The sequence below is a fragment of the Bufo bufo genome, chromosome 3 (genome assembly GCF_905171765.1).
Source record: "Bufo bufo chromosome 3, aBufBuf1.1, whole genome shotgun sequence".
Taxonomy (NCBI): Eukaryota; Metazoa; Chordata; class Amphibia; order Anura; family Bufonidae; genus Bufo; species Bufo bufo.
Window position 1 is genome coordinate 104,269,874 of NC_053391.1, and position 25,350 is coordinate 104,295,223.

The following is a 25,350-nucleotide window of genomic DNA, read 5'->3' on the forward strand; positions in this document are numbered from 1 at the left end:
GCTGATGGTAACTGACTGATGGTTGATCAACAGATTGTGAGAAGCTTATGTCTGTAATCCCCAATGTCACTTATTGAAAAATGGACACTGGAAAAAAAAACACCAACCTTTTTGTGAGGTAAAAAAAAAGTATTTGCCAAACTTTGATCAGTACACTTGCTTCCAAGGTTGCACTGGCCCACCAGAGTTCCAGAGGATCCTCTGGTGGGCCTAGTCTATGAAGCCATAATGGGTCCCAAAGATCAAAGAGAAAACTTGCACTTGGAACTGCCTTGTGAACTAATCAATGTCCACTAGGGTCTATGTCTAGGTCTTGAATTAATTAAGACTTTATTGATGATATAGGGTTTGGGCCCTGGACATTATTTCCTATGGTGGGCCCATGGAGCCCCAGTCCAGCACAAGGTGCTTCTTAATTGCTGAAGTATGGATATATTTTAAGTATTGGGTGAAAATCTGGAACTTCTATATATTGGTTATTTTTTTTATTTTTTTTTACGCTAATAAAAAATACTCTAAGCTTTACCATCCCTCAAGATTAAAGCCGAGTCATGGTGATTCATATGAGCTCTAGCAGAAAATATAATAAGTTTCCCCAATTAGGAACAGATTTCAATACCACATTTTACTGGAGGAAACAATGGTCCAGTAAGAGGCATAATTTCCTCTATGGGAGTTAAAGGACCACTTAACCTAAAATGCAAGTTGCTTTATGTAAAAACTCCTAACAACACTCAGAAATATACTCTATTCAGTATGCAAAAGTGGCGATAACGTCTTACAGATTAGACTTATATTGTGAAAGAAGATCTTCTTAACATATGCACAGCATGCTCCATTGTCTCTAGTAAGACGCAGAAAGCTGCTGGAAACGTTAAAAGCATAATCCTCCTGATAAGGAGCAAAAACCCACATTTATAGCAATGGTACACAATATTCATGTTCTTCTATATGGTGACTAAAAGTTTTGTAGTTTCTTTCAAAAGCCACTTGGATCAAGTAACCAGATTCTGCAAAGACAGCAATAATGTTCATTGGAAAGTGGACTTTTGCTAATGAAACTGGAGCCGTCAGGATTCAAAGAGCACATCCAGTGATCCCAGTTTGATGTTCTCCAGGTGCTTTACATTATAGCCAATGTTATATTCTGTAAACAAGTCTGCTCGAACATTCCCATCCTGGCCTGAAGCTTTAGCTGGAATACTCAATTGTTCCACTTGTAAGTTCCAAGTTAAAAGCAATCCTAATAAAGCGTGTGGTTACCCAGCTTTATATGGTATTTATAGAGCCACGACTGCTGACCATCAAGAATGCCAGCCACAACCGATAAGTCTACTATCGCCGCAAGGTTTCTCCATACCAGAGATCCAGAAATGATCAGAATTTTACTGGAAAATGTGGATTTCACAGGGTAAAAAGTTTAAATAAACAGATTAGTCACCATCCTTTATTAGGAAGCTAAGCGCTCTACAGAAAGCTTCTTCCGTATCTCCAGAGTAATGATTTTGGCTGCATCTTGGACAGAGAAGAAACCACAAAATCTCCAAGTGGGAGATTAAAGTTACAAAATTGTGCTTGGCCTCTGCAAATCCAACCATCAGGTGCTCCTATTACAGACAGTATTACGGGATATTTCCAGCAGATGAAAGGGTATAGCAGAAAAACATGATAGAATAACGCTAAATTACTCATCAAAAATGCAAGGACACAAGAATCCCTAAGCTAAAGGACATTTCTAGAAATTCACATGTGCTAATACAAGTCTTCTTTCCTAGCCTATGCTAGATGCACAATTGCATCGTGTCAAAAAAGTTATTCTATAATAAAAATTCATAGAAAGTGCGATTGTCTCATGACAACAACCCCTTTCCAAATGCCCAATTAGGACATATGTACCTCTGCTTTATCACCCAGAGTGCTCATTCTCATAGCTCTGGCTGTCCAAGTGTCCCACGGTATGCCATTCATTTGAATGAATGATGTGTAATGCATGTTCCCTGCAGAAGACATGTATGGCCAGACACAGCTTTCCTGATCTCAGAGCTCCTATATACAACCTTTAAAAGGTTGCTGTTAAGTGAACAACTTTGGGAGATTATAGCATATACAGAATATAACATTGGCTATAATGTAAAGCACCTGGAGAACATCAAACTGGGATCACTGGATGTGCTCTTTGAATCCTGACGGCTCCAGTTTCATTAGCAAAAGTCCACTTTCCAATGAACATTATTGCTGTCTTTGCAGAATCTGGTTACTTGATCCAAGTGGCTTTTGAAAGAAACTACAAAACTTTTAGTCACCATATAGAAGAACATGAATATTGTGTACCATTGCTATAAATGTGGGTTTTTGCTCCTTATCAGGATTATGCTTTTAACGTTTCCAGCAGCTTTCTGCGTCTTACTAGAGACAATGGAGCATGCTGTGCATATGTTAAGAAGATCTTCTTTCACAATATAAGTCTAATCTGTAAGACGTTATCGCCACTTTTGCATACTGAATAGAGTATATTTCTGAGTGTTGTTAGGAGTTTTTTTTACATAAGGCAACTTGCATTTTAGGTTAAGTGGTCCTTTAACTCCCATTCTAGCAGTTTCCATGAGGCATTAGAGGCCTAGCTTGGTCACTATTGTAGCCATTCATAACGGCAAATATTATACATGGTAGTCTGTATTCTGTAGTTATATATAGTGTTGAGCGAACTTCTGTTTTCAAGTTCGGCGTACAAGGTTCGGGTTATCTAAGAATTTCGTTATGGATTCCACTACCACGGACCATAACTTATATTCCGTGGTAGCAGAACCCATAACGGAATTCTTAGATAACCTGAACCTTGTACGCCGAACTTGAAAACAGAAGTTCGCTCATCCCAAGTTATATAGTGTGCATACAGAGTATAAAAACATAATACACGAACCAAGCCAATGTTACATAAACCACGAGCACACCTGCCAGCCTAGGAACACATGTTAATATGTGCACAGTCACATACACATATAAGACATGTACATGATTTCCTACACAGTCATCATGCACCAGTGGTTTGGAGATAACTGCACCTGTCTACAATCTCACATTTTATAAAGCTATTTAACCATTGCTCTGCAGGAAACCAGTGGAGAGAAGCAGATGTTGTACAGAAAGCTTCATCTAACCATTTTAGCCCATTTTAATATGTATAAGTTGATTACACCTTAGAGCATTTTCTTGCAACGTAACCAACACACAATAGGATCCAGAAGTGTCATGCTACTTACGTCTTTGCCCCGGATTTGGTCTTCTGTGAGCTGCACCTCTATCAGGGGTCGGACAGTAGTGAACAGTTTCCACCACAGCCAGTCTTTTACACCTTTGTTCTTATTGATGTTTTTCTGGATGCAGCGAATAGCAAGCTCTTGGATCTACAGGAACATAAAAGAATAATCAGTGGGAAAGAGAGGAGTGTATCCTAGGATGTCAATTAGATGTCAAATCAGAATAGGGAAAAGAGGGAATGTGGAGATGTGAACATCAGGCTATGTAGACTGGAAATACAGAAAACAAGCTGCTTTCAGCAGACAGGAACAATGCCAAGGACATCACTCAGATAAACTGTAGCCAGCGCGCCTTGTATGGGAGCAGGAGAAAAGGAAGATGGAGATGTATGTTAAAGACAGGAGCATGATCGTAAGATTATAAGGAATGAGGACCAGCAACAGTTTAGGTAAATAACCAGACAGATGCCATCGAAGGGATGTACAATAATAAAGGGTGACTAAGACAATGTAAGAAGAAGGAAACAGCGTTGGTATCAGAAGGAGTGGCAACAACAACAAACTAATTCGGCAGAGTAGATGTTATTGTGGTTAAAGCTCTAGACTATTGTCATTCATGTGCTAAGCAGAACCCGCCTACAACCAATGGTGTCAATCAAAAGTACTGATTTTCTAAGAAGCTACAGCGCCTATAATGGAAATTATTATTATTATTTGAAAGACAATAAAGAAAGTGACTTCATATTGTTTCTTGACTGAATAAACTTGTGTTCATAATTTCACTGGTTTGTCAGTCTCATTCTGTGTACAGAGTAACTGTGCTGTCCTCCAGAAACAGACGGCAATGTACTGTACTGTTCTTTATTGAAGTCTACTATAGAAAAAGATGGCCATACCAACCGGCAGAACTACCATCGTAGCAGTCATAGTGGCTACGGGGCTCGGAGTCTGTAAGGACGGGGGCCACCCAGCACTGCATACACAAAAACCCCCATACCATTTCTGAAACTATCTGGACCCACATTCTCAGTGGATTCCGAAATGCAAAAATGGTAGGTTTAGATGCTACTTAGTACCAGGACTTTGACCATGCTATGGCACAAAACGCCTTGCTGCTGAGTAGCATCCACACCTACCTTTATTTTTCATCAGGCTCTGCTGAGAGCACAGGCCCACGATGGTTTAACAAATGGTCACAAGGCTTCAGTGTATGAAGTGATAGGTGGCCATTTCCTGGGCGACGAAGCAGGGCAGCTGCGAAATCAGTGGCAACATCAGTCGATTGTGGCCAAGAATGAGGGCAGAGATGAGTCGTGACCTCTGTGCATACTGGGGCACCAATGGGTTGCCACAGCAGCTGTGGGGGCTTTTTATGTACTACGGCACTTCTTGATGAACTAACAGTATTTATTCCACATGTTCAATGCTAACCGAACCCTGAAACCATAACCTGGTTGAGGGTACAGTACTTGAGGAATAAACAATGATCTAGTGCACTGTATTATAGGATCCATTGACCATTCAGGCGATCATACTGTTCAGAGCCCTGTGCTCTAAAACCAAGTAACCATCCAGTCTAGTGCACTGTACTCTAGGAACAGGTGGTCATACCGTTTAGAGCACTGTGGTCCTAAAAAAGCTGGTTATACAGTCTGGAGTCTTGTAAGGTAGAAACATGTGGCCACACAGTCTGTTGCATGGTGCTCTAGAAACTGAAGACTTTGTTCTACTACACTGTACTCTAAAACAGGTTGCGTTATAGGCACCTACACTGCACTCTAGAAATACACACACTGTAGCTCTATATTTTACTGTACAACAGTATTGCACTGTACTACAACAGCAGGCGGTTCTTTATTCTTCGGCATCTATTGTAGTGCACTCTAGGAACAAAGGCCCTTATACTGCAATGGTGTCTAGAAAACAAACGTCCAATGTCCTATTGCACCTTTGGTTCCTGCAGATATAGGACAATAAATTTGACTGATACCCGTTCTCCTCAGATGCTCAGTAACCCCATCACCTACTCCTAAAACTGTGGTCTAGAAATATTTTTTTTTTGTTGGCTTTGCAACATAAACTCAGTCTCCCAAAGAAACACTAACCTGGCACCTGATTAAGACTCCAGAGGTTACTGGAAATATATAAAAAGTCATAAACAATAACATTCCAGGATAGAAATTCAGATCACCAGATGTACTCTCCGATATGAGAAATCTCGCCAACAAAATTAATTTAGAATATGGCGGTCGTCTCATTTGTGCAGCTGTGTAAACATGCCTGCATTCTGTCAGCAGCTTCACCTAGTTAAAAAAAATTATTCGAACTGCAATTGAAATGTACCGTATTTATCGGCGTATAACACGCACTGGCGTATAACACGCACCCTTCATTTTAAGGGAAATTTCAGGAAAAAAAATTTAATTTCAAATTGTACTGCTATGGGGTGGGGGGATCTGTGGATGGAACTGTTATGGGGGGGATCTGTGGATGACACTGCTATATGTCATCCACAGATCCCCCTCATAACAGTGTCCATTTCAAATTGTACTGCTATGGGGTGGGGGGATCTGTGGATGGAACTGTTATGGGGGGGATCTGTGGATGACACTGCTATATGTCATCCACAGATCCTCCTCATAACAGTGTCCCCCAATACACCGGGCCTCTGCTCACCGAAGTATTTATAAACGTGAATCCTTATCCTGTTATTAAGCTGCCCTCTCCCATTTTCCCATGTTCCCCTGTATCCCCACAGCACTTACGATTCCCACGCTTCCATAGCAGGCAGGGCGGACGGCAGCAGTAACGTCACTCACTGACGTCGCGCGTATGCTCCGCCTGCTTCATTCATAAAGGGGGCGGAGCAGGCGCTCAACGTCAGTGAGTGACGTTACTGCTGCCGTCCGCTCTGCTTGCTATTGAAGCTTAAGTAAGTGCTATGGGGATACAGGGGAACATGGGAACATGGGAGAGGGCAGCTTAATAACAGGATAAGGATTCACGTTTATAAATACTTTGGTGAGCGGCGGGGCCCGGTGTAAGAGTACAGTGACTGCACCGGGCCCCGCCCCTAGTTACGGACTCCAGCCCCTCCTCTCTCCCGGCTCATACAGCGCAATGAATATCGGCGTATAACACGCATACATGATTTGCCCCCTATTTTCAGGGGGAAAAAGTGCGTGTTATACGCCGATAAATACGGTATTTATTGAATAAATGTGCACGAGCGACGCCTGCAAAGTGCACATATTTCTTGGCCAGAATGTTGCATTTACCGACACAGTTCTACAGATGAGAACCTGCACTTTAAATCCCTGTCTTTGGGTAAATTCACACTTGCTGGGAGTGGTATGGCAATAAACATTATTAATAATAATATTATTATTATTATTAATAATATTATTATTATTGCAGTATGAAAAATGGTGTATAAAACAAAGCCAAACATTTTCTCAAAAATAGAAGCATATTGGGGGAGATTTATCAATACTATTGCAAATGAAAACTGGCTTACTTGCCCCATCAGATTCCACCTTTCATTTTTCAGAGCTCTTAGGAAAATGAAAGGTGGAATCTAATAGGTTGCTATGGGCAAGTAAGCCATCTTTGCACGAATACGTTATTTCTAAATCTCATCTGCAATGATACTGTAATGATACATGTAAAGATCTCCTACCCGTTTGCATTTTGCTAAATTGTATACAATAAATTGGAAAGACTGCTAGAATATTGTCAGACCCGTTCACTTTACACACAGTTCAGACCACCGGCAGCAGTGTCATCAGTACACAATACTACCCCATATGACCCTAGAGAGTCTACTGGGTGGGGTGGGATTATTATAACCCCCACACCAGTTTTCTGGCTTGAAAAAAAGGAACAAATATTGTGTTTGTGACTTTTTCCCTGCCTGCAGAAGTGAAATGCAAGTGGCATTTCACTTCTGCATTGTCCCTGTCCCGAAAAGAGAGGCGGGATCAACAGACCTGACACATCTATCTATCTTTTAGTCCAGTTTTCTGGCGTAAAATCTACGCCAACCAGGGGCTAGCGTAGGTTTCACATTAGACGTACAGACTGTGTCGAATTTATGTGCGGCTTCTGGCAGCAAACAGGGATATGCTGTTCTATGATAAATCAGGAAAAAAAAAAAAAAAAGGGCCAGTATGTCTATGTTTGTTGATATGTCATGATATTTGGTGAGCGCGTACAAGAGTGAGCTCTACACCATATCCCATAGGTGGCACCAGTGAAATGGAATGGATGTCCAACTCCAGTTTTGAACCTTTTGATGTGTAGGTAGATTCTACTTTTATACATAAAAACACATGCTTCTTGCAAAGCCAGAACTTGCTATATCAGGAACTATAAGCTCCATGTACTTGAAAAAAAGAGACTGGGATAGGGGACTTTCACACTAGCGTTGTTAGAATCCGGCAGGCAGTTCTGTTGTCAGAACTGCCTGCCGGATCCGGAAATCCGTATGCAAACGGATTTCTTTTTTTGCCGGATCCGGATACAGATCCAGATCCAGTAGACTTATTCATTGAAATACCGGATCAGTCTTTCCGGTATCATCCGGAACAACAGATCCGGTATTCAATTTTTTCAAAGTTAGAAAGAACTGCGCATGCGCAGACCGGAAAACCGTCTCCGGCTATGCGGCAATTTCCGGAACACTTGGTACCGGATCCGGCATTAATACATTTCAATGGAAGCTGCGGTATTTTATCCGATCAAATACCGTACAAGGGACGGAACGGAAGACATTCTGATGCATACTGAACGGATTGCTTTCCATTCAGAGTGCATTGGGACAAAACTGAAGCGTTTTGTCCGGTATTGTGACCCTTTACCGGATTTCAATACCGGAAAAGAATAACGCTAGTGTGAAAGTACCCATAAACCTGCCTGGATACCATACATGAAACAAGACTCCATTAAGAAAAACAGTAGATGGTCCAAATATTACTCCCACTTTCATGTACTTTCTGTTTCATAAATGGACACTTCACAAAAAGTTGAAATAATTTCACAAATAATTTAGCAGTGAGCTATTGTCATACAAACTGAATATTCTTAACAGTGAGACTTGTAGGCAATGCAGAATTTTGGTAGCCTTATACATGTAAGAAATGCCTAGAATAATTTGTTGAGGTCAAGAACATTAACAAATTTGCATCTTGAGTCACATCTAGTTGGATCATCAGAAAGACTGGAGCTTTGTGTCCGGAAACACTAGCCAAGGCACAAAATGAAATGTTAAAAGAAAAATAGAAGCAAGTATGAGGATTTCTGTAGCAGAGGAGGCCATACATTTACACTTGACCAGATGATCCTGCAGTAAATACACTAACCAGCCTTCATTATTCCAGAAACCCATCCAGTGCATGAGATAAGATGCACACAGCCCTTACCGTATCAGAAAGTACTTGATCCCAGCTGTGTTACTAGCCTCAAGATAAAGTTTCTGCTGAAACACAAATGAGCCGAGAACTGGAACACAAAAAAGACCTGGCTGTCCCTCCCAGTTCATGCACAAGGCAGCCCCCAGTCTGACATCAGGCTGTAATCTTTAATAATAGGCAAGGGGGTTTACCATTTTAGGTTACTGGAAAAAGGGACCGGCTGATGTAACTATTTGGAATTGCCAGCTTACGACTCAGGCTTTACCTTTCTCTTTTTGAACTGCTGGCGGCCCAGGTAACCTCTGCACGCGGCCTGGAAGAATATGAGGTTCTTACGGGTCTGCTCATCCCTCTGTTCTTCAAGTTTTGTTAATGTGCCTGCTCGGAAGAAAACCTGAGAATACAAAGAAAAGTAGACTTAGAGCAGAGACGCCTGCACAGTGTCAGATGCTGCAGACCCTCTCGTGCATTTACTACTGGAAGGCAAGTGTGTATTCTTTCTGATAAATGTAATGTGTATAGCATGTGAGCAAGTTAGCGCACAGTGCACCCCGGGTCACAGATGGGTAAAGAGATCAATAACATTTAGACACAAACCCATGATACGAGATAAGCTCTGAGTAACATAAGACATGCTTTGGGAAAATAAAAATGTTAGAGTTAAGCTGGTAGCCCTTCACCTGCAGACAGCTAGGAGTTTATTCTGCAACGTAGGGTACATTATTACAAAGTGCACTTATAGGGTGGAATTATAAATGAATGTGTGATTGTCTACCTCCTAAACAAGCCAAGGTTTAGACTCGTGAAGAATAAACAGACACACTTAGTTTGTAATAAGAGGCTGCGGAAGAAGCAGCAGTGACCTCCCTATTATCAGTGAGAAGTAAGAGGCCGGGATTCCAGAGCTTTACCCTTTGCTGTCTGGGCAGCACGCTTGGCACCACTAGACCAAAGACAGACACCTAACTAAAGTAATGCTCCTGAAGCCCCAGACGATGAACGTGTTAATCTGTGGGGCCTGGACCTCTCTAAACCTTCCCTGGATTTCCCCCCAGCTGATTTGCATGGGGAATTCTGCCTGTGGGAAGCAACTTCTGGTCTGCACATAATAAAAAGCCACAGTATGCCCAGCTCTTCATTATACTAAATCCAAGCAGCGCATTGTGAGGGTGTGAATGGTAGCTAAATCTGCTGCATTCTTCTGGTACCGCTGGACATGACGCAGCTTTGCTGATGGAGAGGCTTCACTGATGTGGGAGATGATCGCTGGCATTTAGGAAAGTGCATTTGATGGTCTTTTTAATGAATGCCAACAGACAGTAATTAGATAACCCTGTTCTAGCTGTATGAATCACAGACATTACTGCTGACAGAGTGAGATATGAATGCAAAAATAGGTTAATGAAAAGAACCAAAACAATAGAGGAAACCACGTGACACAAGAAAAATGATTCATCTCAAGCATCACTTCCATACTGATATTACCAGCGACCGCAAGTTTAAAGGAGACCACCTCCTAATGAACTGAATTACATCTACTGAAGGACTGTGTTATGAACATTGAGGAATTTCTAGCGATTACTAAACTCTGTCTATAGACACAAAAAGTGGAACTATATAAATATTTTAATACAAAATATTTCAGTACAACCAAAATATTTAAAGGGGTTGTCCAGCCATGAAAAAGTATTTTACAAACAGCTTATACAAACAAAGTCATGCTCATCTGACCAGTCCCCACCAGTCTCCACTTACTGCTCCCTCTCAACTCAAAAATGTGACAGCAGCCGCCAATCACTGGGTGTAGCGGGTTATTGCTGTGGTCAGTGGCTGCAGCGGTCACATGACCACCTCTTTTATGCGGACATAAAAATTACTGTTTGCCGGCACCACATCTTCCTGTGTAACAGAGGAAGTGCTGCTGATAGTGTGCAAACTGTATGGGGACAACCAATTGTTTATCCCCATACAGCACGATCATTGCTACATTTAGGCCTTATGCACACAATTGTATCCATTTTGCAGTTGGGTACCGGCCAAGTGCACCTCACATTTTCCCCTTCCACATGCCCCGTCTTATGTTAGAAATGCCTATTCTGGTCCGCAAAATGGACAGCAACATGACATGTTTTCTGTGTTTTTTTTTTTTTTTTTTTTTTCGCGGGACATACGGATGGGACATACAGAACTGAACAAAAATTGAGGATTGGAAGCAGACCTAAAATATGGTTGTGTGCAGGGGGCCTTATAGGGGTTTTCTGTACTTAATATTGAGGACCTATCCTCAGGATAGATCATCAGTATCAGATCTGTGGGGGCCCAACACTCCGCAACTCCACGATCAGCTGTTTCGGGCAGTCGTTGGCAGCGGAAACTATATAGTGCAGGGGTACTCAACTGGCGGACCGCGGTCCAAATACGGACCGCGGCCGCCAGTTGCCCGGACCCCGGCCATCCTTCAGAGCGCTGCTCCTCTCCTGCACACTGTGCCGTGCAGGAGGAGGAGCTTACCGGCGCACTTCCACCTGTCCCACAGCGCAGTGAGACAGGGCTCCCTCCACATGTAGCGCTCCTCCTCCTGCACACTCTGGCAGCTCTGCTCAATACAGCGGCGGGGCACAGGAGCTGATAGTTCTCAGCAGCGCAGGAGGAGTCTCTCCCTCCCCCCTGTGCTGCTGCTGTCCCCGCCGCTGCCAATAAGAAGAGGCAGGAGGAGGAGGGGAGGGGCTGTGGCCACTGCGCCACCAATGAAGAAAACTGACCTGTAATACAAATACAGGAGGCGGGTGCCGGAATCAAATAGCCGGCACCCGACCTCTGTGACAGGGAGCTGCGATCAGCTGCAGTTGAGTTAACCCTTCAGGTGCGGTACCTGAGGGGTTAATTGTAGCTGATCGCAGCCCCCTGTCACAAAGGTCGGGTGCCGGCTATTTGATTCCAGCACCCGCCTCCTGTATTTGTATAAGAAACGTTGGTGGCACAGTGCGCCCCCCCCCCCTAGTATAAGAAACATTGGTGGCGCAGTGCGCCCACCCCCCCCCCTTCCCCATTATAATAAACATTGGTGGCTCATTGGGAAGTGCCAATGAGGGTTAAAAATAATAAAAGAAAATTAACTCACCTCCTCCAGTTGATCGCGTAACTGCCGGTCTCCAGTTCTTACTTCTTTCTTCAGGACCTGTGGTGACGTCACTGAGCTCATCACATGGCCCAATACCATGGCGATGGATCATGTGATGAGCTCAGTGATGTCACCACAGGTCCTGAAGAAAGAAGTAAGAACTGGAGACCGGCAGTTACGCGATCAACTGGAGGAGGTGAGTAAATTATTTTTTTAACCCTCATGGGCACTGCCCACTGCGCCACCAATGTTTATTATATTGGGGGGGGGCGCACTGCGCCACCAATGTTTATTTTTAGGGGGGGCGCACTGCGACACCAATGTTTATTATATTGGGGGGCACACTGCGCCACCAATGTTTATTATATTGAGGGGGGGCGCACTGCGCCACCAATGTTTATTATACTGGGGTGATGGGGGGGCACACTGCGCCACCAATGTTTATTATACTGGGGTGATGGGGGGGCGCACTGCGCCACCAATGTTTATTATTTTGAGGGGGGGCGCACTGCACCACCAATGTTTATTATATTGAGGGGGGGCGCACTGCGCCACCAATGTTTATTATATCGGGGTGATGGGGGGGGGCGCACTGCGCCACCAATGTTTATTATTTTGAGGGGGGGCGCACTGCGCCACCAATGTTTATTATATTGAGGGGGCCGCCAGACGAAAAAGTCGGACATGTAGTACTTTTAGTCTGGCGGCCTCTCACCGTGCTGCGCCGTAACTCTGCCCCCATCCCCATTATAGTCGATGGGCACAGAGCAGCGGCACGGCGAAGTAGTGGCAAGATGGATCTGACAGGGTGAGCAGCCTGTCGGATCCGTCCTGCTGCAAGTGTGAAAGTACCCTTACTAATGAGCGCTTCCATCATAGAAACGCCCATTAGTACAGCCTTTACCTCCACCGCTACTTGTGCTAGTAAAAAAAAATATATATTATTACGGTACCTCCACCTCCATTTGCTCACGCTGTGGAGAACACTCCCTGCTGACTAGAAGCTCAGGACAGGACCTACAAGACGCCATCACGTTAGAGCATCGGTCCTGAGCGTGCAGTCAGCAGCGAATGTTCACCGCAGCCAGGTGAATGCAAATTTTTTTTTTTTTTTTGCAAAAGCAGAGAAGGGGGGCACTAATGGGGGCAATACTCTTACTGGGGGCACTAATGGGGACATTATTCTTACTGGGGCACTAATGTGGCCATTACTAATTCTGGGACTTACCCGGGGCGCTCCACTAAAACGTCAGAGCGCCCCACGCGCATGTATCACATGATCGCATGGCATCTTTACTGTTGGCGTTCAGCTCGGACCTTCACCTGACTGCAGACCCTGGTATGTGGACCTTTAATAAAACTAGTTGAGTACCCCTGATATAGTGGATGGAAGGATCCAGTGTACGGCAGCTCAATTTCTATCACTTGAATGGAAGCTGAGCTGTAGTACGGCACAGCCTCAACACAGTGGACAGAACCTTGTGCTTCCAGCTAGGTTCCCTGTATAATTTATGGTGTAAGGGGCTGCCGGTGGTGATGCTAAAGCAGCACTGACTGGTATACTACATTGTCGACTGTTTACGGGCAGATGATCTGCCTATACAGAAGACAACTAGAAGATTTCCTCAGAACTCATTTATTCCCACTGTAGACATGCTCCATACCAACCAGTCATTGCCCTACTAAAGAGACAGATCTTCATAGGGACACGTTATCTACACATACCCGGCTCAGACCCATATGATAACTGCTCTTCTCCAGATCCAGGGATTCTAGAAGTTCTTCTACAGCCTGCAAGAAATAAGAAAAACAAGTTCACGTTTTTTGCCAACATTGTAGTAATAACAGTAAAAAATATTCACTATATTCACAATATACATGATCACTGTACAGTTTATTCACAATTTAAATGAATTGGTCCATTTGCCTTGGCCATACAATCCACAGTATGTCTATACTTTGGTATCAGAAATGTGAAACCATCATTGTAATCTGCCGAGATATGCTGGCCAAGGCATGTAAGGGGCTGTTCACATCTCGTATTTCCTGTACGTCAAGCGCATACGTTTGTAAACGGTTAAACGCACTGAAATATATTGATTGATGTACCCACAGACTAGAATTAGACAAACACAGTTGAAAACTGCACTTATGACTCAATTTGTCACTGCTCATGATTCTGTACTTTTTAAAAAAAAAAAATTATTTTTTTAAAGGACAGTAGCGTAGCATACCAAGCTTTTGGAAACTACAAAATGAACAAAATTAAAGAGACAACCACCATGTTATAGAGCAGGAAGAGCAGAACAGATTGATATATAGTTTTTCAGGAAAAAATTTATTATAACTTGAAATTTATTCATTTAAATTCCTGTTCATTCTGGGCTTTGAAGTCAAGGAGGTGGTCCTATCAGTGACTGACAGCCTTCCCTCTATGACTGTGTATACAGAGAGCTGTCAATCACTGATAGGACTGCCTCCTGGACTTCAAAGCCCCAAATGAGCAGGAATTTAAATGAATAAGTTTTACTGAATCCTTTCCCATAAAACTATATATCAATCTCCTCAGCTCCTCTTGCTCTACAATATGCTTCCTGCAGCTCAGACCCCAAGTGCAATGTGACAGGTTCCCTTTAAGTGACATAGCTCAAGATGTTAATACTGCATGCTGCCCACCGGGCACCAAAAACCGGTGACCGATTCCCTTTAAACTACACTTCATTGTGGTAAAATGACAGTCAACACTCGTGGTAAAAACAGTTAGTGACACAAATGCATGCTTTACATGGTCCATACTATAGAGTATCAAATAATGCAACCACAGCAGGCCTTGTACAAACTGCAAATATTGCCGTATACGACGGTACATCCCATTGAATCCACTCTACTGTAAAACGGTTGTTCAGTACCTTTGCAAAATACCACTACAGCAATGAGACAAAATGTCCATTACATTACAGCCAATTCTCAGTAGGAGACAATGCTGGGCTCCTTAACACTTCTGGTCACGACTCACATTGCCTGCTACCCACTGATTTATAATACTCATTAACACCTTTACTTCTAGGAGAACATGTCGCACATAAATATTAATACATCCTCATGTAGATGTGATGCTATGCAAGCGCCTGTGTGGGGCAGAACCAGGGAAATAATAATAACTTGTCAGTGAAGACTGCTAAGCTAATATTTTGTACAATGCAGCCAGGACCAGGTCATGCCTATGATAATGGAGCCTCAGCATTCAAAGGTTTTTAACCGAGCTGTACAAGACTATGGTAGATAACCCATCTGCACCAAGACTATGGTAGATAACCCATCTGCACCAAGACTATGGTAGATAACCCATCTGCACCAAGACTATGGTAGATAACCCATCTGCACCAAGACTATGGTAGATAACCCATCTGCACCAAGACTATGGTAGATAACCCATCTGCACCAAGACTATGGTAGATAACCCATCTGCACCAAGACTATGGTAGATAACCCATCTGCACCAAGACTATGGTAGATAACCCATCTGCACCAAGACTATGGTAGATAACCCATCTGCACCAAGACTATGGTAGATAACCCATCTGCACCAAGACTATGGTAGATAACCCATCTGCACCAAGACTATGGTAGATAACCCATCTGCACCAAGACTATGGTAGATAACCCATCTGCACCAAGACTATGGTAGATAACCCATCTGCACCAAGACTATGGTAGATAACCCATCTGCACCAAGACTATGGTAGATAACCCATCTGCACCAAGACTATGGTAGATAACCCATCTGCACCAAGACTATGGTAGATAACCCATCTGCACCAAGACTATGGTAGATAACCCATCTGCACCAAGACTATGGTAGATAACCCATCTGCACCAAGACTATGGTAGATAACCCATCTGCACCAAGACTATGGTAGATAACCCATCTGCACCAAGACTATGGTAGATAACCCATCTGTACCAAGACTATGCTACATAACCCATCTGTACCTGCACCAAGACTATGCTGCATAACCCAAATGTACCAAGTCTATACTATATATCCCATCTGTACCAAGATTATGCTACATAACCCATCTGCACTGAGACTATGCTACATACTTCAACTGTACTAAGACTATGTTACATAACCCTTCTGTACCAAAGACTATGCTAAATAACCCATCTGTACCAAGACCATGAGGGAGAATAAAGAATCTGACTGGTTGCTATGGGCAACTAAGCCAGTTTTTTTTTTTTTGCAACAGTTTTGATAAGTCTCCCCCATTCTTCCATAACTCATCTGTACTAAGATTATGGTACAGTCGAATAGTAAAAGAGCAACAATTTATAATTTAAGAGTACATTAAAAGTATTGTTCCACACTGCTGAATTTGAACAGTAACCATTATCCCAAGATTTTTCCCACACAGTTGATGACTCCACGCTGTATTAGAAACCCCCCAAACTAATTCTCCTGTATGAAGACTGAGTCATCTCCCATTACTGAAACTTTGCTTTCTACCCAAACCACTGAGTTCTTAAGTAGTTATGTCAACATGCTTGGCGTGGTGTAAAGTACAGTAACAAACGTGTACTATGAGACACTATTGCATTAATAGTGTAATATCTAATTGGATTGCTTTTTATTTATATTACGACATGATGACTATGACATTAGTTTACTTTCCACATTCTTTAAACCTTGTTATTTTGTAAAAATTTTAATAATTATTCTCAATAGCTATTAATTAATATAATTTTTCCTAAAAAATGTATTCTGGAGATTTCTTTATTTTTACCATTTGATTCAGCAGGATCACAGGGGCAGTATACAGCCAATCCCTCACTTAAATTCTGGTAGGATAATCTTAGCATCCACTAGCTAAGGCTTATTTTTTTAATAAATGCCCAACAGCTACATAAAATGTAGAGTTGTGCCACACAAAAAGTGCAGTATAAAAGGCTACATGCACACGAACGTTGTCTGTTTCCGTGTCCATTGGGTCCGCAAGAAATGTGGACAGCACACCGTGTGCTGTCCGCATCAGTATGTCCATTCCATAGCCCCGCAAAAAAAAAAAAAAACAACATGTCCTATTCTTGTCCGGATAGCATACGGATGTCATACGTTACCTTTGACAAGTTATAAAGACATTTTACTTTATGAGTTCCCAAAACTTGTTTTTCATACCAGTTTCTATATCAATTTTGCCAAAAGGAACTAATAAAACATACTTCGATACTAGTAAATAAAACAGCACTGTACAATAGGAAGATATACAAGTCCCTGGCTTTTTTTTCTGCACAGTAATAAAGTTTATTGGGTCTTCACATCAGACATAACGATTCTATGGTTTTTATGCATCAATTTCTTTCTTACGATATGTATTAAATGTTAAAATTATGATGACACACATTAAAGAAGTTTGTTTATGAAAAAAAGGATTATACTGCAAGTTTTTACTAACTTTTTTTGTTTTCCTCTAGCATTTTATCTCCAGCTGCCAGTGCACAAATTATGTACAGAGCGACAAAGTTAAGTGTGATGGTCTTTGGGGAGAGAAGGAGGGGTAAACTAAGATTAACGCTTATAGGGCTTAACCCTCTGAAAGTAATAGTCACAGAAAATGTATTTTCTACCATTGGATAATCTTCATACTTACGTGCTTACCACATTGCTGTGTGGCCTTAAAATTTAGGGAAGATTATAAAACTATAAAAAAAAACACCAAAATAAAAAAAACTGTACAGCTTTAGATTATGTGCTTATTCTTCTATGTGCAAAAAACAGCAGTAAAAGGAGTAAAGGGGAAAAACTGCAACTGAAGTGTCATTTAGGCAAAGATTTGACAGGTGTATATACTAAACTTTCTGCATAGCAATTTCAAAATGTCAAAAGCAAAGCTACATTTTTACAATGCAATCATAATTTATCATTTATCTACTGCTTAGTCCCACACTTATCAGAAGAATAAGGTCTCGTGTCCCCAGTTTCAATGATGCAGCGGTGACAACTGCTCCACTCTCTATGGGACTGATGGAATTAGCCAAATTCCATACATCACTTGGACTCCTGTGTCAGGGAAACGCACAGTAGTGACAGCCAGTTGTTTAAATAGGGTCCTGCAGTGGGACTCCAATCAATGTGACAGGTGTCATTGCAGAGAGGTGTGAACAGTCCCAGATCAAAAAGTACTGGGATAGGAAAGAAAGGCTACTACTGTATTAATAATCCAAAATGTAGATATATTTCAGCATTATATGACTACTTGCTAACTACGCTGACACTGGTGAGCTGCACATTATGCAACTCCCATGGTACCACCACCACCATATTAGCCAAAGCAAATAATGTCTCTCCCACTGGGCAGTAGATCCTTGCACTGGAAATACTGCTCAATTATTTAAATTGGAGGTAATGAAGACCTGCTGCAGATTTTTAGGGGTAGTAGCAGCCGGACAATCTGGGATCCGTTTATTGTAGGAGGTATACTGTTAAAAGCTTGCCCTAAAATTCCCTTCTTGGTACTGCTTTATATCAGCAGTGGAAAGTTCACCTCATATGATGGCAGCTCTCCAGTACTGAAGAATGGAAGGAGAACGGAAAGGGGAAAGTAAAAAGTTAAAGCAGGGTTGTAGCTGGGGAGCCTGGATGGGTATGTACATTTGTTCCTGGATGACAAGGGGAGGCGCTAACAAGTCACTCTGCTTTGGCCAGGGTATTTAAATACAGGGCTAGGGCAGCACACTTGGGTTCATTTATCAAGCTGGTGTAAAGAAGAACTGGCTTAGTTGCCCCCTTTGTTGCTTTGTGTGCTTATTGGGCATTTTTTGGCCATCATTATTGCATTGTACTTATTTTAGGATATAAACATTTTTTTTTTGCAATAGTTTTTTTTTTTTATTATTTAAAAAAAAAATTATAAATAATAATTCAGCTTTAATGGATTGTCTGATTTCAGGGGATCTACCTGCAAGAAAGAAGTGATCATTACTTACCTGGCAGATCCCACGCTGCTGCCCTAGTTCTCCTGGCCAGGATCTGTTTTACCTGGCTGCAGCAGTGACTTCACTTCGACCGGCAGTGATTGGCTACGGTGGTCATGTGTTGTTGACGTGATGTCGCCAATGCAGCTGAGTAAACAGATCCCAACCAAGAGAACTGGAGTGGCAGCACAGGATCTGCCAGGTCAGCCTACAGATATCAGTCTCTGGTCTATTTGTTTGTGTCTGCAATTACTAGTAGTCTTTTATTCGGTACAATATGTATTGCGCTGATATTACAATATTAAACAATCTCCACACATTATTTCCACCAAGTTCAAGGAGTTAATTGACGGGAGAAAAAAAAACATGAAAGTGTATTAGTAAATAAAAAAAATACTTTTGTGAACTAGAGCACTGAAATTACTTTGTAAATTAATGATGACTCATGCAAATAAGCCGTTTAGCATTTCTAATCGCCTGCCAGTAGGGACCATAATTTTATTAAGAGCAAAAAATTGTTCTCTCCAGGCCTACAGAAAATGAATTGTAATATGCTTGTCTCCTGGGTATTAAGAGATCAGCTGTGTTTAGTGTACAGTCGTGGCCAAAAGCTTTGAGAATGACACAAATATTAGTTTTCACAAAGTTTGCTGCTAAACTGCATTTAGATCTTTGTTTCAGTTGTTTCTGTGATGTAGTGAAATATAATTACACACACTTCATACATTTCAAAAGCTTTTATCGACAATTACATGACATTTATGCAAAGAGTCAGTATTTGCAGTGTTGGCCCTTCTTTTTCATGACCTCTGCAATTCGACTGGGCATGCTCTCAATCAACTTCTGCGCCAATTCCTGACTGATAGCAACCCATTCTCATATAATCACTTCTTGGAGTTTGTCAGAATTAGTGGGTTTTTGTTTGTCCACCCGCCTCTTGAGGATTGACCACAAGTTCTCAATGGGATTAAGATCTGGGGAGTTTCCAGGCCATGGACCCAAAATGTCAATGTTTTGGTCCCCGAGCCACTTAGTTATCACTTTTGCCTTATGGCACGGTGCTCCATCGTGCTGGAAAATGCATTGTTCTTCACCAAACTGTTGTTGGATTTTTGGAAGAAGTTGCTGTTGGAGGGTGTTTTGGTACCATTCTTTATTCATGGCTGTGTTTTTGGGCAAAATTGTGAGTGAGCCCACTCCCTTGGATGAGAAGCAACCCCACACATGAATGGTCTCAGGATGCTTTACTGTTGGCATGAGACAGGACTGATGGTAGCGCTCACATTTTCTTCTCCGGACAAGCCTTTTTCCAGATGCCCCAAACAATCGGAAAGAGGCTTCATCGGAGAATATGACTTTGCCCCAGTCCTCAGCAGTCCATTCACCATACTTTCTGCAGAAGATCAATCTGTCCCTGATGTTTTTTTTGGAGAGAAGTGGCTTCTTTGCTGCCCTTCTTGACACCAGGCCATCTTCCAAAAGTCTTCGCCTCACTGTGCGTGCAGATGCGCTCACACCTGCCTGTTGCCATTCCTGAGCAAGCTCTGCACTGGTGGCACTCCGATCCCGCAGCTGAATCCTCTTTAGGAGACGATCCTGGCGCTTGCTGGACTTTCTTGGACGCCCTGAAGCCTTCTTAACAAGAATTGAACCTCTTTCCTTGAAGTTCTTGATGATCCTATAAATTGTTGATTGAGGTGCAGTCTTAGTAGCCACAATATCCTTGCCTGTGAAGCCATTTTTATGCAACGCAATGATGGCTGCACGCGTTTCTTTGCAGGTCACCATGGTTAACAATGGAAGAACAATGATTTCAAGCATCACCCTCCTTTTAACATGTCAAGTCTGCCATTTTAACCCAATCAGCCTGAAATAATGATCCCCAGCCTTGTGCTCGTCAACATTCTCACCTGAGTTAACAAGACGATTACTGAAATGATCTCAGCAGGTCCTTTAATGACAGCAATGAAATGCAGTGGAAAGGTTTTTTTGAGATTAAGTTAATTTTCATGGCAAAGAAGGACTATGCAATTCATCTGATCACTCTTCATAACATTCTGGAGTATATGCAAATTGCTATTATAAAAACTTAAGCAGCAACTTTTCCAATTTCCAATATTTATGTAATTCTCAAAACTTTTGGCCACGACTGTACAGCAATACAGACTTCCCCGATGACTCCAATCTGTTTACGACGTCTGCCTTTGTACAGGAGCGACCTGCTGAGGGCTAAAAGTTTTATGAACAGCATCTTGACCTCAGCACATAAAACTTTAAATAGCAGAACTAGTACCCTATGTGGGTTTTATACTGATAGGGGCAAGGCAAAGAGATAAAACCAGAACAAATCAACGTCACTGGACTGTCACAATATTTTACAAAAGACAAAGGGAATGTGTCGTGAGAGAATGACCTACTGTTTAAATCACCTTCTGTTAAACATATTTTTAAAGAATTTTTGATGAAGTTATTTTAATTTTTTTCATGTCATAATCTATATTTAAAAAAATATATATAAAATCCTGCAGTTTTTGCATTGGCCACTAAACCTAATAATAGATGCTGCTTCTTGGTCTGTACAGATTACTGTTGTTACCTGCCTATCATTACAGAAAGGATTACAATGTCAGATACCACCTACGTGTATAGATAACACGTGATTCACTGTAGGCGACTGTCAATTCTTATCTATTCTTTACTTGTACAATGACCTCTGCACAGGTCACAGAGCATGCCTTGAACACTCTACCATACAAGTCAATAGGGTCCCCTTCAGACCATTGTGCCTATGGACCATGTGGCTGTTGTAAAGCAATTCTCTAAATGCAATTAAGAATAAAAATCATTCTAACTAAATGCAATTAAGAACAGCTTAAGCAAGGAGGGACTGCTTCTCTCTCCCGAAGGTCCACTTGTGATGAGACAATGGGGTGCTGTGTGGCTGTTGTGGCAGCTGGATGCCCAGTGAATGCCTCCTGGCATCCCATGTTAGTACTCCCATTCCACCTAGAGGCAAACAGGATGGTGCTGCAGGTACATTACATTGCAATACAGAAATATTGCATGATATTGTACAAATGATCAAGTCATCATGTATTCAAGAACCCTTTGCTAATTTTGGCCAGTTGGCCTCTGAAAAAAATTATTAAAATGTCATATGAACCGCAAAATGATACCAATCTACAGCTACGATAGGTCACCACTACAGCCAGGGACATTATTGCTGGACCAGGAAGCAGAGAGCGGCAGGGGGACCAGCCAGCGTTATTACAGGGGCACCGGAGAATTGGTGAAGTATTAGGCAAGTCATTTTATTTTTAAACAGCACTCTTGGCAGTTTAAAATAAATTATCTGGGAGTAAAATATTGAAGACCTATCCTTATCAATATTTGATCGGTGGGGTCCTACATTCGGCCGGCACCACCACTGATCAGCTGTTTGAAGAGGCTGTGGCTCTCCAATGAGCGCTGAGGCCTCTTGACAGAATACTAAGCCCAGCACCATCCAATTTATAGTAGCTCTGCTTGGCATTACAACCCAGACCCATTCACCTGACTGGTACTGAGCTGTGCCTAGGCCACGTGACCAATAAACGTGACATCACTGGCCTAGGAAGAGGAAACCATGCTCACCGGAGCATCTCTTATGAATTAGATTTTGATAATTTATCCTGAGAATAGGCCATCAATATTAAACTCTTGGAAAACCTCTCTAAAAATATATTTTTTTCAGCTAGAAAACCCTGTTAAACTGACTTCTAATTGTCACTGATGTACACAAGACCGCAAACTGTTCTAGGAAGGGTTCCCATATCCATTTAATTCTGTGCCTTTTTGCTGGGCCTCTTATCAATAATTAAATTACTAAGGCACAATTCTACATTGAACAAATCAGATAATATGCTAGAAGGCTATTAGCAAGCTGAAATGTACAACATTCGTTAGATGGCTACTAAATTGTCAAAGCTTTCAGGCTGCTTAATAGCTAAAGTAAGCACCTGAAAGTCTCTTCACAGTAATCCACGGAGCCCATAAAATAGCAGGCACATTATGCTAAAATCAGTTTATGTTTTGATAAAAAGAAGAACATTTTTATAACAAATCCCCGAATGTTAAAAGAGTTATTATCATATTTACATCTACTGCACAAGTTAAAAAGAACCAGATGGATTTAACAACTCATCTGCAAGAAAAAAAAAAAAAACACCATAGTCATTAAACAGTTAAAAGCAACTTTGCTGCCGTTTCAGTTATTATATCTTAATTTTTTGTAAAGGAATATATTATATTTTAGCCTTAAAAGGGTTATCAGAGACAAAAAAAAAAAACGTACCGCATATGTCCGGGCCCCTCACACTGAATATACTTACCTGGCTCCACGCGCCGCTCCTGGTCACCGCACGCGGATGAAAACATCCGGTGTTGGGGGGGGGGGGGGGGTACTTGCCGGGAGCAGCCAATGGCAGGCGGTGACGAGCCTCCCTAGCATCACCCACCATTGGCTGCTACCCCCTTGCCCCATCACCGGATGTTTTCATCCACGCCCGGGGAGAAGCAACAGTAGCAGTTTGGGGACCAGGAGCGGCGCAGGGAGCCAGGTAAGTATATTCCGTGTGAGGAGCCTAGGCATATGCGGTACATTTTTTAGTCTCGGATAACCCCTTTAACCCCTTCCAGGCTTTTAATATTGATGAGAAAACCAACAAAATATGAATGGGTCACTCAATAGGGGAGTGGACTGGTGGTGTTCGTGTGCAGTGTCTCAGTTAAGGGTCAGTATCTGTAATGCGTTGATGATATTGTGTTGCCTTCATGCTTTATGCATTTTATGTGGTGTACATTATGTGACAGCACTGTTATGGTAATGTGGTTTTGATGTATTTAGATATGAACTTTGATACCATTTGTTATTGAGCCTAAATTGTTTGGTTATACCAATTTTTACTCCCAGATGCTGACCATTATTATTGTACTTGCACTTTATTATTGTACACCGACCACCCACCATCGGTCCTTTTGGTTTTAAATGTTTTTAATGTCTTGTGCTTTTGCCAATCATATTTTTGTGAATTTTTCAATAAAAATTATGTAATTATGTGATTACTTTGTATTTACATGTGTTTTGCTTATTGAGTGACCCATTCATCTTTTGTTGGTTTTCTCTGATATGTTCAGGTGTGGGTCCTGGATATTTGTCTTGGGCTTTATATAGGTTTCTTTTAATATTGATGACCTATCCTCAGGTTTATCAAAATAAGATCGGCAGGGATCTGTCTCCTGGCACCCCCGGCAATCAGCTGTATGAAGAGAAGGCTGTGCATGAGTGCCCTTACCTATGGGCAGCACCCAAGTAGCATGCAATATTCTGTCATAGCCGGCGCCATTAGTTTGATGCCTCTTTTGCACATTTCTTAAGAGGCTATTTACCCACACAGCGTGTTTGAATAGTTGATGTGGGGTATCTGTTAACATAATGTGAGGGTTTGAGGTAGGCAGTAGATCTGATATCTGTATATTATCTGATGGTTTGTGGAAGGCAGCACATCAAATTTTATATCTGTTATATACATATTTGGGGGAGATACCCACAGTGTCATTTATAAATCACTAATCGTGTCTCGAAGTTTGACCTTTATGGTGACACTATTGTAAGTGCGTTTGTTTGTCTCCTGATGAGCCCTATAATGAGTCGGGCGAAACGCGTTGGTACAGAGATAAGAAGCGACTGATATGAAACCCTATTGAATGCCTACCATTGTATCTACAACTGACTGGGTATCTGTGTTAATGGTGTCGCATCTGGAGTACCGATAGTATTATATTCACTCACTTTGGGTTATCACTTTTGGTGTATTATTTGTTTATTATTTTGTATACCTGTGGTAGTTTGAGTCATAACTTAGCTTGAGGCCACTTATCAAGTGTGCCATCTATCCCTAATCGGGGCCATCATAGGACGTGCAGGAGGTTCCTGAAAAGGGATCGCCCCTAGCGGGGTGGCTATTCCATCTTTATAGGCAGGGTGGACAGTATAGGGTGAGATTTAGGAACAAATGCCCCCCTATTATAAATTGTTCAACACCAATGCCTATATTACTGCCCGGTATACTATTGTGAACTCCTATTTTTTCAATATCGTGATTTATGATTTTGGGTTATTTTTTATTGTAATAACATTAAAGGCTACGTTTTAAATGGGTAGTAGTCTGTCTCTCTTCCTGCTTGCCATAGACATAGCAGCTGCGAGCAGAGAGACAGACTGCACGCGGCTTCTCTCCATACAGCTGATCAGCGGGGGGTGCCAGGTGTCGAACCCCCACCGATCTGATATTGATGATTTATCCTGAGGTTAGGTCATCAATATTAAAATTCTGGAAAACTCCTTTAAGGGGGTTGTTCGAGGTCAGTCAAAATCTATCCAAAAGGAAGCAAGTGTGCATAGTAAGAAATGAATTGATACTCAACCTGGTAAAAGCCCCAAACCACTCCAGAGCTTCCTGCCAATCACTGGCCTATCAGAGTATGGCCTGAGATGGCTTGGTCCAGTGACTGGCTGCAGGAGTCGCTTGTAGACTAGCATGTAATCGCT

General features: G+C 42.0%; 1 protein-coding gene across 20 annotated transcripts in view; it reads right to left on the reverse strand.

Moving 5' to 3' along the window:
* The window catches only part of MYO18A (myosin XVIIIA), a 316,966-nt gene that overhangs the window by 93,571 nt on the left and 198,045 nt on the right, over positions 1-25,350 (reverse strand). For all 20 annotated transcript variants that reach the window (XM_040423434.1, XM_040423435.1, XM_040423437.1 and 17 more), the window contains 3 exons: positions 13,515-13,580; positions 8,934-9,062; positions 3,261-3,404 (listed from right to left, as the gene is read on the reverse strand). In XM_040423434.1, coding sequence (XP_040279368.1) covers positions 3,261-3,404; positions 8,934-9,062; positions 13,515-13,580 — 339 coding nt within the window. The remainder of the gene's footprint in view (positions 1-3,260; positions 3,405-8,933; positions 9,063-13,514; positions 13,581-25,350) is intronic.